Source organism: Cotesia glomerata, linkage group LG1 (assembly GCF_020080835.1).
Source record: "Cotesia glomerata isolate CgM1 linkage group LG1, MPM_Cglom_v2.3, whole genome shotgun sequence".
NCBI classification, from domain to species: domain Eukaryota; kingdom Metazoa; phylum Arthropoda; class Insecta; order Hymenoptera; family Braconidae; genus Cotesia; species Cotesia glomerata.
In genome coordinates this window covers 36,626,896-36,644,914 of record NC_058158.1, presented here as the reverse complement: position 1 = coordinate 36,644,914, position 18,019 = coordinate 36,626,896, and the positions used below count along the sequence as shown (strand labels likewise).

Here is an 18,019-nt window from a genome sequence, read left to right as displayed (position 1 = left end):
TTGGAAATTTTCTCTAGAACAAAAAATAGGTGATGTACTGATTAAGTGTTTTTAATGAAAAATTTGAAAAATTTTTATTAATGCATTTAAATATTGATGTTGTACTGATTGAAAAACTTGTTAATTGTTCACAAATTAATTCATTTAGAAACAGTTTATATTTTTTTAAGTATAAGCAAGTGTTTTTTAATTTTCAATAAATATTTTTCGGGTAAAAAATTACACTTATTACTAGTTAATAAATATTGATTAATGATTTAAAAATATTTTTTAACAATTAATAAATATCTTTAGGACTGAATGTGTCATTGGTATCTTTATTTTTTATTAAACATATTATTTAAAAAAAAAACTTAGAAAAAGTGTCAAAGTAAAATTTCAAGACTCATTTTTCATTCAACGGTTCAAATAAATGTTTGTTAAAAGATAAAAAGTATTCATTAATTATTAACAACTATTCATTAGCTGCTAAAAAATCGTATTTAACCAGTGATTTATTAATAATTAATAAATATTTATTAAATCATCTATAATATTAAAAAATAATTTATTAACAATCTATAAAGTTTATTAAACATAACAAATTTTTCTATCAGTAAACGATAATAAAAATAATATAATTTATAAATTTTTTTACTCCACCAAAATTAACTTTAAAACAACTTTGTTTTGCTTCAATCTCCTTCTCTTCATTACTCTCCACTATAATACCTACCACGCTAATGAAAAATCAAAATGCACACCAAGGACTAAAGTGACAATAAATATTATTCCAAGGAGTTAACTCTCCTCTGGATTATCAATAAAACAAAACGTGTGACTAATTCGTTACGATTGGACGCCTCCGAGGGCGCGAAACTTATAAAATCAATTGCAGCCAACGGTTGTCATCCGGTTGAATTAATAAATCGTCCACTTAAATTCCGATCGACTCGACATCATCCTCATCAACTTGTACACAATACAACTGCAAAAAAAAATAAAACAACTGAATGCATTCGAGCGTGAAGATCTTATCCTGCCATTAATATAACATATTAAATATTAAATATTTAATTCATCAGATAAAAAATAATAATCACAAAATATTTTCATTATTTCGATCGAAGGAAGAACAAAATAAGAAAATAATGTAAAAACAACAAACATTACATGTCGAATGAATGAGAAACGAGAACAATAGTTGAGCAATGTCGGCATGCTCATAACCACAGAGGTATCCGACATAACAGGGGTCAACCGCAAACCGACACGTCCACGCGCTCTATGCTTCGATATAATATTGTGTCTGTCGCATCGCGATAAATCGACGAGGATCACCGTGCATCGATATTACATGTGTGCTATGCATCGTAATATTCAATGAATGCAGATCGATCGCAGCATTACATTATTATACATATAAGTATACATTTACATTGTACAAATGATTGGACCCAGTCCAGTTCTAGTTGGAGAGTTGTCAACACGCGTGCTTGCTTGGGCACGTGACACCGATCATCGTACATGTTGTATTATTTATGTCGCTCGTGGGAATAAATAAATCTAATTTACTTCAAGTTAATGTACTTCCTTGTCAGCAAATTCATTTCTAATGTTTTGCCTACTCCAATTTGTATTATCTTCATGCTATCGTGTAACTCAATCTGACTTTTACGGGAGACATTCGCGCCTCAATTATAATAATTATAAATTATAAATTTTAAATAATGCTTGAGTAATTACAACTGACGGCTTTGTACAATAATAATAATAATAGTAATACTATATCAATTTGCTAGCCGAAGAAATGAAAGACGTTTTAAATTTTCTAGTACAGAGTTATACGCCAAGGGTAATTACCAATTTAGTATAATAATAAGCAAAGCCAAGTAAATGACAGTCATGATTATGAAGACGTTGTTTGTTATTATTAACTAGTGTAATGCCGTAATGAAATAATTAAATGCAGTTAAACTTAGGAGCACGCGATGGCAATGAATGTATATCGTTTTTTTGGAGCGGTCAATATTATTTTTGCAAAGTGAAAAAACAATTACTTGAGAAAAGGAAAACATTCTGTTAAAAATTTTACTTTTGTTTTGAGATGTTTAAATTGAATTAATTTTAGAAATTTATGTACAGATTTAATAAAATAAAATAAAGAGGATAAAAAGAAAATGTTTTTTTATTAAAGAATTTAACGAAGAACTTTACTAATTTTAACGATTTTCTTGGATCAAAACAACCAATTCTCTTCAAAATAATTTTCTCGGATCAAAAACATTTCCCTTGAATCATGTAATTTTTTTTTTTTCAATTCTAAAATGGAAATCGCTCAAAATTGCAAGAGTTAATAATTTATAATTTATAATTTAAAATAATAAAATGTTGTGCAGCTTGCAGGCCGTTTGGTCATCGCAGGTGTATAGATGTAAATGCGAGGTGCAGGGCGTTTAATATTTAATTACAATTTAAAGAGCGTACTTGGATATAATAAATTGAATAAGCTCGTTATTTGATCGTCGACTCCACCTTGATGAGTACCTACGTGGCCATATATTATCTGGTACCATAACTTTTAATATATTCTTGATAGCATTACTTTTAAATAAAGTATCATTGACAGTTATTTTCTTTCAGACGCTTCGGTTAATTACCGCATTAATTATCGTTATAAAAAGCTACTACCGGCAAAAGCTGTAAACACCGGAGGCTTCCTTTTCATTTTTCTGATTAGTTCCTTTTTATTTCAATTTTTTTTGTTAAATTAACATAAAGGAAATCGGTCAATTTTTTACTTTGTATACTTGCTGTAAAATTGCTTTGTAAAGAATTTAAATCCAAAAGTTATTAACTAAGTAAAAAAAAATCATCTCAATTCTTTATTTTATTGTCGAAAATTAATATTTTAATTATTTAAAATTCATTTAAAAAAATTAAAAAAAGCGATTAATTTCATGTCCGAGTTCACCCTAGTTGCAGATTTCTTCATTTAGTAGCCTTCATGACAGTGAATCGGACATTTTGGGACATACGTTTGGGTTGTTAGACACTGGGGGAGTTGAGCCGTGTCGTAAAAGTCTGACGAGCTCGTGGACACCCGTACATAAGCATGAGGTTTAACGGGATAGCGATTGCACCCCGGAGTTTTCCATCCAAAGCCCAGAATACTTCGGTTTGTTATTTATTCTGTGAGTCGTAAAGTCTTGGATTTATTAACAAGTATTGAAATGAAGGCAATTACTCGCCATTGAAAATAATAATAATTATTATTACACTGTAAAAAATCAGGAGTTAATTCAGAGTGAATTTCACTCCAGAGCAATTAAATTATTTGAAAGCCATGAACTCCCCAAATTTTTTTTTGTAAATAAATAATTTTATTTTGCTACTCTCGATTGATTGATTTTTAAATTTGCAATCATGCTTGAGAAACTTAATCATAAATAGAGAGACAAAAAATAGAATCAAAGTTTGGCAATTTCTAGCAAGCGCAGAGATAATCTTTCCTCGGATATGTTCATCTCACAAATTGGCAGGATTACACGTCTGGAGGCGAGAGTAGGCCACGTTCTCGAGATTGACGGGATTATGTGTGAGTGCGTTTGTTTGTGTCTACACTCTGCATTATTGGGAATTAGATTTAATTCTCTGGGAAAAATTTGAATGCTAATAAAAATAAAAAATAAAAAATTACAAATAAAAAACAGGTTTCAACAAAATGACATCCTTCATGTGTCAAAAGTTTGTTATTTTTAAAGTTTTTCAAACAGCAACTGACGGTTTTATTTTTTAGCTTCATATATTTTTTATCCACCGTGCTAGCCGGCAATTCATCGCTCGTTCAATTATTCTTGTTTCCTTTTGCTCCTACATATGTGGACATTGTATGTACACATCTGTTTTTATTTTATGCTTCGATTTTAATGTCCGCATTGCGTGTAAAAACTCCAAAGAATAGCCAATAGTTGATCGTTAGACTGTTGTAGTATATATATAAAATAAAGACATTTTCCGACCATATAGATTCACAAGTGTTTATATTATTTCTTGCTAAACTCGAGAAAAGTTTGTAAATATAAACGTGCCTCAAGCTAAAGAGGAAAAAATCACTCCATATGTGACCCAATAAAATCATCTGAACCAAAAATAGAAAAATGTTCATCTCACTCGAATAAATCTGTTCTATTTTTATTGAATGTGATTATATAAGTTTTTTGATAAAATATTTATCACAGTTTTGGTCATGACTTCAATTTATATAAAAACCAAATAAACGTCCTGAAGATAGGAACAACCAAAAGTATAAAAACTGAAAGCTTATATATACAAGTATGAACTCGATTCTCGGCGTTCAGCGTCCCTCCGTTCGATTTCCCGGTTTATAAACTCAATTGCCACCGAAATCCAAAATAAAAGCCAGTGTCTTTTCTTTTACCCATCACAGCACTCGATCGTACTTTTTTTTTTTTTTTTTTTTTTTTTTTATCACCATCGGAGCTTCTTTTTCTATATCTCGGCATTTTATCGTTTTATTTACTCCATCTTTGTTTTCTCCTGCTTAGTCGAAACCTCTCATGACATTATTTTCCAAATTATAAATTTTTACGAGGACCTTTTTGTCACCCTTATTTCAAGTTTGGTTATTGCCAGCCCAAAAATAAGTTTAAGCGATTGGATTTCTACAGATTTCACGCGTCAGATGAAAAATTTTTCCATGTTCCATTATAATAAAAAATTTTATCAGATTGGATCTTTTTTTTCGGGCTGACTGAGTCTATCAATTTTTTTTTTTTAATAAATTAAATGATAAAAATAAATATATTATTTCAAATAAAATAAAATAAAATAAAATAAAAGGTAATTTAAGAATTTGATGGCGTGTATGAAAGGAAAATATCTTTCGGGTTCGTTTGAGGTTACGGTACTATTAAATATGTTCGCTGGTTCTTATCCCCCAATGTACGAATGCGGGTCGTGTGTACGGAAAATAATATTTTCTAATAACCACAATGTAAAGCTGGGGTGCCTTACACAAAAGAAATCTTACCGAGAGCAGCCGAATCGCGAGATAGCGGGGGTGGGGGATTCGAGGAAGAAACCAAAAATAAAGAACAACTGAAAGGAGAAGAGAGGAAAGAGAGGAAGGAGGCTGGGCTCTTTCCATGCTTTGCAGTGGGTAAGGACTTATCTTAGTAATATTGGATTAAAACTTATGCCTCTCTCGGTCGCAATATGTTATTTTTATTGCTCGTGGCTTTGCATAATATTCGTTATTCGTTGGGGTGGTTTTCCTCATCGCGACGCGTCTAAGGCTGGCTAATTTTAATTTTTTTATCTTCATACACTCACATTGCTCCGTAACGGGTGTGTAAGCCCCGGGGATTATCAATTTCAACGTAAATTATTTATTTATGCTGCACTTTTATCAATTATACCTGAAACTTTTTCAATTAGTTACTCATTTTTTTTTAGTCTTAAGTCTTGAAAAATTTATTGTTATCCTGGAGTTCATTTCTGACATTAGGTATTCTTTTTTAATTGGAAAAAAATTTTAAAAAGATTTATAAGTTCTTTCAGTCATTTTTTTGTAATTAACTTAAATGTAGAAAAATTTTGAATGCAAACAAAATTTATTTTTTAAATAATTTATTCTTGAAAGAAAATGTCATTTGGGAGTAAAATACATTTGTTAAATCAAATTTTTGTCAATTGATAGTATGATATTTTTTCAGTATTTTTAAATTATTATTTTGTCTAAACAATAAAAAATACGATAAAACTGAAAAGCATCTTTTCTATAGATAATTAAATTTTCTACAAAAAAGTATTTCAAACTTTTATAAATTATAGGTGCAAATTTTTAGAATATTTTTCATTATTATCAAGAAATTTTAATAATTAAATGATAATTTTTTTGGAAATTTTTGGCGAGAAAAGTTAAATAGTTTATTAATAAGTATAAATCTTTTTAATACGAGAACCTGATAATATATATTATTGTTATAAATGTATTCTATTGAATAGATATTTATTTACGTAATTTAATAAATGCTGAAAAAAAATCATAGGCCGTAAAAAGTGGATTCAATAATTCAGACAAAAAAATGACGAGGATCTCTATTCACATGTAATATATATAAATATAAATGTTTCAATGTATATAATAATATCAATGGAATAAAAAGCAGAGTAGCGCACAATAACAGAAGTAACACAACAAAAATAGCGTATCATTTTACCAGTTGTGAGGATCATGAAATCTGACGCTGCTATAATAGTCATATAAAGAAGATAATAATAATAAAAATAAAATAAAAAAATCCGAGTATATGTATAGTTACAGTAAGAAAAAATCAACTTGGGGAAAAGTATTTGAAATGATGGGGATAAAGTTCTATCAAGCATGACACGCGAGGGCTAAAATTCCCCACATAATTTTATAATACATTCGCTTTTGATTTTTTCATACACCGAGTGCGTTTATAAGCTGTGTCATATATTTATCAGGCTTCCGGAATTTTGTTTGTTTTTCGAGGAACAAACGTGCCGTTTCCTTTACAGATTCTTACACTTTTATTTACTTTGCATTATCTATTTGCACGAAACTAGTAGCAGGATGTCTTTAGATAACTTCTTAATGATAAATAAATGCATACACTGGTTCTCTTTATTCTTTGTCTGCATTTTTTTTAGATCAAATATTTAAACACTTTAATTTTTCTGTCAAAAAAAATTGATTAAAATTAAAAAAAAAAAAATCAATAACCAAACTAAAAAAACTCTAAATCCAACACTCGAGAAATTTAATCTCAGTTATGAGTCGTTCTAAAACAGAACTCGGCTATTACGAGGAATAGATTTGCTCAATGCGCGAAAACGGGGTTGGAACCCTCGCCCGTGCCAAGTGCACACCCTAGCGACCCCTTCCAGCCATTAATAATATACCCATATTGGACACAATTCACCTTGAAATTAACCGGCAGTCGATTGGTAAGCCCGGGCAAATTGACTTCGAAATTGACAATTTATGGCAGCTTCCACCTCCACCTCTTTCATATTCCATACATATGTATACATCAATATAATATCACTATACGACACCTTAACTTGCATTATCTCCATATTCGTCTTTACTCTATCACTTAATCACCCACTCCTCTCTGATCCGAATTCTAATTGGCGTCAATCGGCACATAAGTATTTCAACTCGCGGTTATTGATGAGAATAAAAAATCTTGCCGCGATTGTGAGGCAAATATAAAGCAATTGGACGTAAATCAGGTTGGAAGCGGCATCGAGAAACGCGTATGGTATAATATACAGTACAGAGTACATAGGTACGTTCGTTCGCTGGAACGCGTGTAGATCGCTGATCTGATATCGTATCCGAGTACGAGAGTAGATGAGCATGGTGTGATTTATAGCGAGTAGCTTAATTGTCTTAATTACGCGCTCGCTTCCGTGGAAAGCGTGATGTACGGAGCTCATGATCTTGCATTTTTTATTTTTCACCTTTCATGTGCTCTAATAAAAATTATCGTCATAATAATAAAGATTATTAAGATTTAGATTATCAGTAACGTAAAAAATTAAAATTAGAGAATCGAAAAAATTTTTCTATTTTATAACTATATTAAACTTAACTCTCTTGTTAAGAGAAAATTCAACCACTATGCGCCCCCTGACGAAGAATTTTAACACTTCTGTTGGTTTAAAAATTATATATGGGCTTAAATGAACATTTAAGGTGTAATATGGTTAATTTTTAAATAATTATATCCATGGACGTTTTAAATTATCAAAAATTTTTTCAAAAGTAATAATGATTATTATTTTCAATGGTGAATAACTACCTTTATTTTAATCCTTGACAATAAATCCCGAATTTGTATGGCTAATTTTCATATTATGCCATCTAGGGGCATATCAAAATTTTTATGTGGACATTGTATCAGATTGTATATTGACATATTAAATTTTTTTAGATTGACATTTTTATGGACATCTTAGCTCATACCAGAAAATTTTAACGCTGGATGTTCTTCCAACGTACAATAATTTCTACGTTGATTGTTGATAGTCCTTCTGTATTTAACTCTATCCCCCACGCAGCTGATGGAACCGCGGGATTAAATTTTATTGCCGGAATGATAAATGACGCTTGTTGTTGTTCAATTCAAATTGGCGAAAGAAACAAAGTATTGTATGATTCTCACACGGCGCATCAAAGTCCCAGTAAAGTCTTAGCTTAACGATCCGTGGAATGTATTTCGCAACCTGCTATGAATTATTCACAAGACTCTGGCTAGGCGGTAGGTCATTATCTTACGTTCGTGCCCGATGAAACTGTTTTCTTTATTTTTTTCTCCTTTTTTTTACTCCTCCTCCACCTTCTCGCCCCTCGAGGTGCTTTACTGATATGCCACTCTTACTCCAGTAAGAAAGTACTTGTGATATTGTGCTCCCACTTCTCCTGATTTTCATTTCTGACTTTTATTTTATTAATCTCTTTTATTGGCGATTCAAAAAAAAAAAAAAAAAAAAAACATTAACGTTGTTTTGTCACGAATAATAAGCTGGTGCGGGATTGTAGTGAAGACAGATTTGTAAATCTAATTTTTCATCCTGTCTACCTCCACCTTCAGTCGCGGTCGACAGTACTCCGAACTCAGGCATTTTTAGTTCTTTCTTTTACAAGAAGAGTACTCTAATTTTTTTTTTAATTTAGCACTCACCCCCGAATCACTTCCTTCCTTTTTTTTCTTGGCATTCCAGACTTTGCGATATTGTTCGGAGGATTTTCATCACACGGTCGGTTATGTGCTCCTGATCTCTTAAACCGCTTAGCTTCAGGTTACACCAAAAACAAGATCGTATGTATAGCTCTAGATATACACTTTCGTAGTTACTTCGAAAACGCTTAGCTTATCGTAGTACTCATTTGCTTTGTATACTGTCTTTGGAATCATAAATTTATAAACCCCTAAAAGTAAGAGTTAAATATTAATCCGAATCCGGAATAAATAAGAAACTGTGAAGCTGAAAGTTACATATCTTCAAAAATTAAAGCGTTACTAACAAAGTTTAGTTACTAACTGAGAGATATTTATGTCAAATTGGAAAGTGGCTAAATTTATGTTAATCATTATTCAAGTACATTTTTTTTTAAATATAAACAAAAGATGGTTACTTTTATCAAAAATAACAAAATTGAATATTTTAAAAATTATATCAATTTCACCAATTTTTACGAAAGTTAGATATTTTTGGCCTAATTTAATAAAATTGCAAAATTAAACTATAATTTAAACATCTTTTGTATTTAAAATCAATGAAAAAAGTGTTATAATAAAATTAACATGATTATTGATCTCTCAAATACCAAATAAATAAAGTATAATTTAGTTATTTAAGTAAATAAAGATAACGTTCTTTCACCTTGATTCAAGAGAAAAATTTTTGAACCAAGAAAATCGTTTTAAATAGTTTTATTGTTTTGAATCAAGACCAAAAATTTTTAACTTAACAGCCGGTCCCTACGATTGCAGTTTTATATTTCTATCCTAGACAAAGAAGAATTTTGAAAAAAACGCTCTGCTACGTACCAGATTTTTTGATTATCTATTTCGTAGCAGAGCGTTGTTTTCGAAATTTTCATTTGTTTAAAAGAAAAACATAAAACTGCAATAGCTTTATAATCATGAGTGCAACAAGGATAATACCGTTTCTTGCAGTGAGTGCGATGCGAAAAAAGAGGGGATCGGCTGTTAAGTAAAATTTACTTATATTAAATCAAGAACAATTCTTTAGTTCAAAAATTTTTTTATACACTAAAAAAAAAATTAAATTGACTCAAGAGAAAAATTCTTGAACCAAAAAAATAATTTCGAAAAGTTTCATTATCTTGAACCAAGACGAAAAATTCTTTAATCAAGTAAAATTTACTTAAACCAAGAAAAATTTCTTAGTTTAACAGGCGAGATCATCTTTTTCTCGCTTTGCTCTCACGGAGTTCAACGGAACTATCTCTGTCGCATTCCCAACAGCAGAGCAATTGCAGTTTCGATTGGTTTCACGAAACGAATGAAATTTTTGAAAAAAACGCTTTGTGGTGAAATAGTTTATTAAATTATCTATTATCTCTAAAAACGTTTTTTCAAAATTTCCATTCGTTTCGTTAAGCCGATTGAGACTGCAATCATTGGTCTCGGCTGTTAAGAATTTTTCTACTCAAATCAAGAAGATGAAATTCTTCAAAATTATTTACTTGATTCAAGTAAATTTTTTTTCTGTGTACTTGATTCACAATAATTAATCTTTTTAAAATAATTGTTTTTGTTCAAAATTTTTCTTGTCAAATCAAGTTGATTTTTAACTTCCCGTTAAGAAAATTGAAAATTTTCAAAAATCGGGAAGTTATTGGTTTTACCCCGTTTTTCGAAAATCGTTTTCAACGGATGTTGACGTTTTGAGGTCCTAGGAAGCCTCCCCGAATGTTTCCGCGGTGATTTCTGTATGTATGTATGTGTGTGTGTGTGTGTGTGTGTGTGTGTGTGTGTGTGTGTGTGTGTGGCTGTATGTAAACCTCTCATAACTTTTGAACGGCGCGACCGATTTCATCGCGGTTGGTGCCATTCGAAAGGGCTTGACCAAACTTAGATTTTAAATTTGGACCGATTCGAATCGGTAGATTTTGAGAAATCTCAAAAAAACTACAAAAAATAATTTTTTCAAATGTGGTTTTTTTGGAATTACTTTTAAATGGCTTTACTGATCGATTCCAAAAACTAATCAGTCCTTAACATCAATAAACCACGTCGATCGCCGCTAGCTCAGTCAAAATCGGTTGATTCGTTCGTGAGTTATCGTTGTCGAAAAAAATATTTTTTCGGAATTACATCGACACGAAAATTATATTTTTGAGCTCGAAGAGCTCAAAAACGTCGTAAGTGCAATTTTGAGCGCTTAAATATGAAATTAGCGGGAAATTGCAGGGATGGCCTTTAGGGTCAACAGTTTTTCTAATTTTTTTTTTCAACGAATTACACTTTAATACTTTTCTACACTTAAAACATTTTATTTTATTTTTGTTTATGACATTCTTACCTTCGCGTACCTTACACATAAGATTAATTTAATGCGAATTTGTTCATTTAAAAATCGATTGTTGACTAACATTGACTTCAAAGTTATTAATTTTTTACCACAACTCCATAAAAAGATATATTTCAACTGAATGTTTCAATAATTTAAAGCAATAATCATTATCCATTTTCCAAACTTATGTATATCAACAAAATAAAAGATTAAAAATAATAACAGTAGATAAAAACGAGCAAATAAATCATTGAATCGATACTGGATTTCAGCACCTGGCCCCGAGAAATCGAATACCACACGCAACTGGTAATTTATAACGCGACTTGCGGTAGTTTAAACGGTATCAATCGATCTGCCGATCGTTTTATTTATGTAAAGACAGAATGTTTTATTATGGCGATGTGTGTCGGGTCGAAGTATCTCAACATCTACATCTTAATGTTCAAATGCATACACATAAACACTTACATTTATTGACAAAAATCCTACATACATGTAATGCGCAGATTATGTACTTAAAAATATACATGTAAAAACAAAAAATCATATACGCGATATAAGAGCGATCAAAGCCCTCAACTCGGTGAATGCAAATTTAATAGCATGTAGCGTGTATAATTGCAGAGATCTGATTTGCGTAACGAATAATATTGCAGCCAGTTGGAATCCATACGTACGAATTATTTCAATGAAATCGGTATAGATATCTCCAGTATTTTATTATACTATTATAAATGAATAATTATACCCACGATCTCCGTTTATTCAGATACCATGTTCGTATATTTTATATACATACATATACGTATAGGTATATATATATATATATATATATATATATATATATATATATATATATATATATATATATATATATATATATATATGACCGGTTGCATATGAGTCTTACCAGAGTATCCTTCATTTGAACTCTTGAACTTTTTCAATATTTTCACGCTCATTCGTCGACAATTTAAATCATTCGGTTATCGGATTTTTTGTTAAAAAAGAAAATGAAAAAAAAATAGTTGTACTCAATTCGCTGGAATAATTTCGCGGTTGATTAGCACGGAACCTGTTGATGATTTATATTAGGCTTTCAATACACTCATAGATTATAAATATATAGTTTATTTAAATGGGCAATAAAAATAATAACAAATATTTCAAAGTTTAAATAAATTTTATGGTCAATAATTATTTAACTGCTTAAAATTTTATAATTAAAAATTTGAAAACCTTTTATTTATCTTCTCTTAAAAATTTTGATTGAATCTTTTCTGATTTTTTAGATCAATTTTTAAAAATAATCAATCATTTTTTATCTGAACGCTAATGACTGCAGTCGGAACAAAGTTGAGGGTGTTACGTGGATTAGATTGAGAGCGTGACCAGGAGTAAATGAGAACCTTTTTGCTGGCTGTGTTTTCAGATCTTAAATTATCTGTGCGTTGTATTGTGTGCAATAAAAGAAAATAAATACAAAAATTAAGGTTAAGATTAAGATTAAGAGAAAGAGAAATAAGTATATAAATACATAACGAAGCAAGTGTGCGCCTCGCTGGCGCCTGGGCATGGGCACTGTAAAATGAAAAATGGACAGCACTGCCACCTCAATTCACAGACGGTTGCTCTTTTTTGCCCGCCGACGTTCCGAGGTGTTGATTAAATGCTGCTACATTTGTTCTTACCATTAAAATTTTAATTTACATGCTGCTGTTCTCGAACACATTGATGCCATTGGTTTATTATTATTATCATAGTTATTTATAAGTTACTTATTATTGTTGTTATTATTATCATAATTAGTTCAGTATTTTTTTTGGTTGTAAAGTCGAGAGCACCAGGTGAGTGAAAAGCTGAAAAACTAAAATAAAGCTCGAAAAATCGACAAACGCGGACGGGGTAAATCGTTACCTCGATGACGGTTGTCTCTAACCACAGTAACTCTCTACCACTGTGCAGCTCCAGGCCCGGGAGACCGCCAAAGAGAGCATCCATGGGACTGAGTTTAGCGGCGAGTCATCTTGCGGCTGCTGGACATCCTCCTCTCAAGAAGCATCGGCTCGACAATGGGGACTACTACGAGAACGGTCATCTCGGTGAGTTTACATTATTTTTTGATATATTTCTTTATTAATTAACTACCAGTCTGCCCTGGCTTCGCAAGGCGATTTAGCAAAAATTTCAATATTAATTATGATGTTATATAGCCTATGTCACTCGGGGATAGTGTAGCTTCCCAACAGTGAAAGAATTTTTCAAATCGGTTCAGTCGTTTCGGAGCCTATTCGATGCAAACAAACAAACAATCAAATTTTTCCTCTTTATAATATTAGTATAGATAATCAAAATGAGCAATCTGCAGTCAATATGTGACCACCGAAAATTATGAATTATGATACAAAGTAAAACATTTTGCTTTATTTATTGGTACACAAATCGAATGTAAACGCTTAATGTAAAATACGCAAAAATTTTTTTCGACGCAAGGATGGAAAATTTTTTAATGAGTAAGGAAACTTTGCATTAGTAATTTTTGGATATTTTAGTCACAATATACGTACTTTGGTTACTTTTGAAATAAGTTTGAAAATAATATTGCTATGATAGGATCAATTATCAATAATTAAATGGAAAATGTGATGAAAAAAAAATAATAAAAATTTAACATAAAAAATTGAACATTACAAAAAAATATATAAAATCTTGAGAAGGCACCAATTTTTATCAAAATCTTTCTAATAATACCAAATTAAATTATAAAAATTTCTTTCAAAATAAAAAAATGCCCATCACAAAATTTTTCTTATCATATAATAATCAATTAATGAGTCATGGTGTTTTTATGATGAAAAAAAATAATAAAAAAAAAATAAAGATATTTTTTCATCACTTGATAATTTTGGTCCCTCGACAAATTTAATCAGAAAATACAACCGAGTGATTCGGTAACGAAGTAGTTTTTGAATGGGATACATCGTCGAGTGTTGGCACATAATTCGTAGAGCGGTTGCTACTGCAGTTTGATATTCACAAGTCCACATTACAGGGTTAGTGCAGGTCCATACCTACAGTAATACAAGTACACAGGGTAGTGCAGTGGGTAGTGGGTATGTATAAGCGCGCAGGGCACACACTTGATTATTGCCATCCATGCATGCTGCTACCATGAACCCAATATATAGCAATCAATTAATTAGGGGAATCAACACACACACTTTGAGTGTGCAAATTAACTGCGATTCCACTCCTGTGTTGCGGGTTGTGGTCTCTCTGGCCACGTGTACTTCTCGATTCGATATATAATATCCCGAATCTCGTTCACTTCACAGTACTAGTGCTTCGAGTACTACTGCTGTAGATGTAGATAATGTACTCGGTGTTACATATTGCAGATTGTATGTTACATCCCTTGCACCAAGTGCAATTTTACTGGAATTATATCGGAACAATTGTTAAAAATTCAGTAGATTTATATTTTAGTACAAATATGAATTTATTTTATATTCACAACCCAAAAGTGAGTAAAAATTACTTGATTTAAGAAAAATATTGTTGGTTCAAAAAAATTTTTAGTTGAAAATTTTAAGGCTCTAATTTTAATTCAAAATTTAAAAAAATTCCAATTTATACTTTAAACTACTTAATAATGATTTCAACGATCAAAGTTAAATTGTATTCTATGCAGTAAATGACAGATCAAAAAAATTGATGCTCTTGAAGTTCAAATTAGAATTTGTATTTTAGCACAAGAATAGTAAAATATATTAAATTCATAAAATTCTTGAATGAGGAACTTTTTCTCTTTATCTTTATCTTAATCTTCTTGATTCGATTCGTAAATTTCTTGAATTCAAACTGAAAATCTCGAAATTTTTCTTGAATCAAGTAGTGTTTTTTCAATCCATTACTATAAGATAAGGTTTCTCGAAGAAGCCTTTCATTAAAACAAACAAAACAATCCAGCTATTACTTATTCATCTTCTTCATCCTGCATCTCAATTAAATGCACTTGTATTGCACTGTTATGCAGCCCGATGCCGGATGAAATATCACACTCGTAATTGTCCGTTCCTCCACCATAGACGTTAGCGCAAATGCATTGATATTTACGTTTTTATTCGTTTGTTTTGTTTGGTTGATTTCAATGAATTGAATAGTCTGCATAACAGCAGGGAAATGTCGGTTGTACAGCAGCCTTTATGCTCCCGTAGCTCTGCGGTGGTCAACAAACTTAACCACATTGTGCCCGATATTAATTTTGATATAAATGTAATTGTTTGAGTAAATAATCGAGCATGAGTGGTGGTCGGCATCAATTTGCCTCTCAAATACATTTCGAGGGTTGATTATAATACAATTAATGGGTTAATATTTCCGATGACCGATGATGGTTCCGTGCTGCATAGAATGTTTAATTTCAAATAAACCTTGGAATTATATTATATAGTGTATATATATATATATATTTATATTTACTTAAGCTTCCCTTCAATTTTGTTAATTAAATGTTATAAATTTATTACGATGCTAACCACACTCCATTCTGCTGTAATTAATTAAATTTACACGCGAATATTTTTGGTTTTTGCTTTTGATCGCTTTTTTTATTTGTTATTTATTTACTTGGACAAAGAACCAACAAGCTCTACTATTAATTGGAATTAAAATGGGGAGTCATCTTTTGAATACTGGGAGTCAAAGTTGGTTGAAAATCGAATATCAGATCATTATTATTTAATAATATTTATCAAAAATGTTGATTTAAACTAGGAGTCATTTTTTAATAGAAAAAAGTTTTAATATGCATTTAATATTAATTATTTTGATGTTTCAATTTAGTAAAAAAATTTAGAATTTGGTCAATTTTTTTTTTCTTTTGATTGTATTAATTATCTTTAAAATCATGTCCATTCCCCTGCGACAAAATCTAGTTTGCATCAAAATTTACATATATCAATTTATATCAAAATTGATACTTTGATAGAATAATTAACTAAAGTAAGAAAAAGAAATCTTGAACTGAGAACATTATTTTGAAGAAATTTTTTGTGTTAAATCGGGCAGAAAAATTTTTGAACTAAAAAATTTTTCTGCTTGGAAAAATATGATCAAATTTGTCATAATGGTTTTTTTTGTTCAAGATTTTTCATCTTAAATAAAAAATGTTTTGTGTTTTTTTTAAAAGTACTTGCAAAAATTTCAACTTCAGTAAAATTTTATTTTCATATTGACAGTTTGATAGAACTAATCTGGAGAAATTGATCAATTTCTTCCTTTTTGAATTCAAAATTGTTACATTCCAACATTTAAGAATTCAAAATACGCCTGATATTCAGTCAAATTCGGTTTTTTCATTATATTATTAATTTTTTTTCATAAAAACAATAATAATATTGAAAATATCAATGATATACATCATATACAGGTTTTGTAGCTGGTTAAATAAAAACAGAGTGGACTGGAAGTTTATTGAAAGCTCAATTGGAGTTATCAATAACAAGTAACTTATTGGATTATATAGTAGCGTAAAAAATGAACACTGTGGATATTGTCGGCTACCACGGACCAGGAGGATATCGAGGATGACGATGACGATCTCCAGTAGAGGAGAGAGGTTGAGGTCGGTTTGGGGGTGGAAGAGGGGGAGTGGGAGGCTGGAGGATTGAGCCGGTTATTTCGAGGTCGGACGATTCACGCTTGCCGTGTAAACACGGGCGAATCGATTGGACACACGCACGCAAACGCCTGATGGTTGACACGCTCTCATACATTTGATATGTTCAAACATATATTTGTGAACGCGTATAAACTGCATCAAAAACCTACCGCTTTTTATTGGCTCAACTTTATTGTAAATATATAAATATATAAATATATATTATGTTTACTATACCAAACACTATTTCGACACCAACGCAAAATATAATCTGGGGAATGAGGGCACAAACAGGGACCAAAAAATATAAGTTTAGCGCATTAATTTACGATACTATTTCATCGTGTTATAAAGTCTGTTAATTAATTTATCGAATTTACGTGTAGTTACAGCAAATAAAATCCCTGATTAATATTTGAGCTTACGAGTTATAAATTAATTAAAATAATTAATTAAATAAGTAGATTAAAAAAGAATAGAAGCAGTTATTTTGTTTTTATACGAGACTGTATAATCATAAATGAATAATGATGTAAAAATTTTCCGCGATTGTTTGCGTGTGGGTGGTGAATACTCATGAGATTGAACGTTGGTGCTTCGATGCTTGATAAAAATTACACAATGCTTTTATTATTAAATATTTACATCTGGATAGAATCTTTTTGGTTTTGTTACATTGCAAAGAGTCAAGGGTTAATTTTTAATCTCTTAAAGTTTTCTTAAACTATATTCGGAGGAAACATCGAGTATTTATTTGAATTTAAAAATGACATGAAATGAAAAAAAAAAAATTGAATTAAAAAAATAACGCTCAAATTCTAGCTGATAGATCAATTTTTTACTTATATTTATTATAGAGGTACCCGCGGATAATTAAACTTAGCTTTACTTTTACTTTTATCGCTAATGAAGATAAAATTGAACATTTTCTAAAACTAACAATTAAGCTGTTTTATGAATATAGTCGAATAATTTCAGCCTACTGTAAAAAAATTAAATAACTAAATTATAATTTCAACATTTTTAGGATTTATCAATTTACTACACCTAAAATTTTGAATTTTCTTCTTGGTCACAGCAAAAATAGCATTCGTCATTAATATTTTTTAGAGAATGTCCTTTGAATAATAATTAACATTTAAATTTATGAATAGTTTTCTTTGATTAAAAAGCAAAAAATCTTAAACCAAGAAAATAATTTTATTTTAAATTAAGTTAATTTTTTTGTTAGTGCCCAAGTTTAATTATCTTACTGCACTTCAGATATTTAAT

General features: G+C 30.3%; 1 protein-coding gene across 6 annotated transcripts in view; it reads left to right on the top strand.

The window, feature by feature from the left end:
• LOC123273099 (dachshund homolog 2) overlaps positions 1-18,019 on the top strand; it is a 230,557-nt gene that overhangs the window by 78,104 nt on the left and 134,434 nt on the right. For 4 of the 6 annotated variants that reach the window (XM_044740345.1, XM_044740331.1, XM_044740320.1 and 1 more), the window contains one exon: positions 13,051-13,187. In XM_044740345.1, coding sequence (XP_044596280.1) covers positions 13,051-13,187 — 137 coding nt within the window. The remainder of the gene's footprint in view (positions 1-13,050; positions 13,188-18,019) is intronic. The other 2 variants (XM_044740336.1, XM_044740314.1) reach the window with 1 other exon arrangement.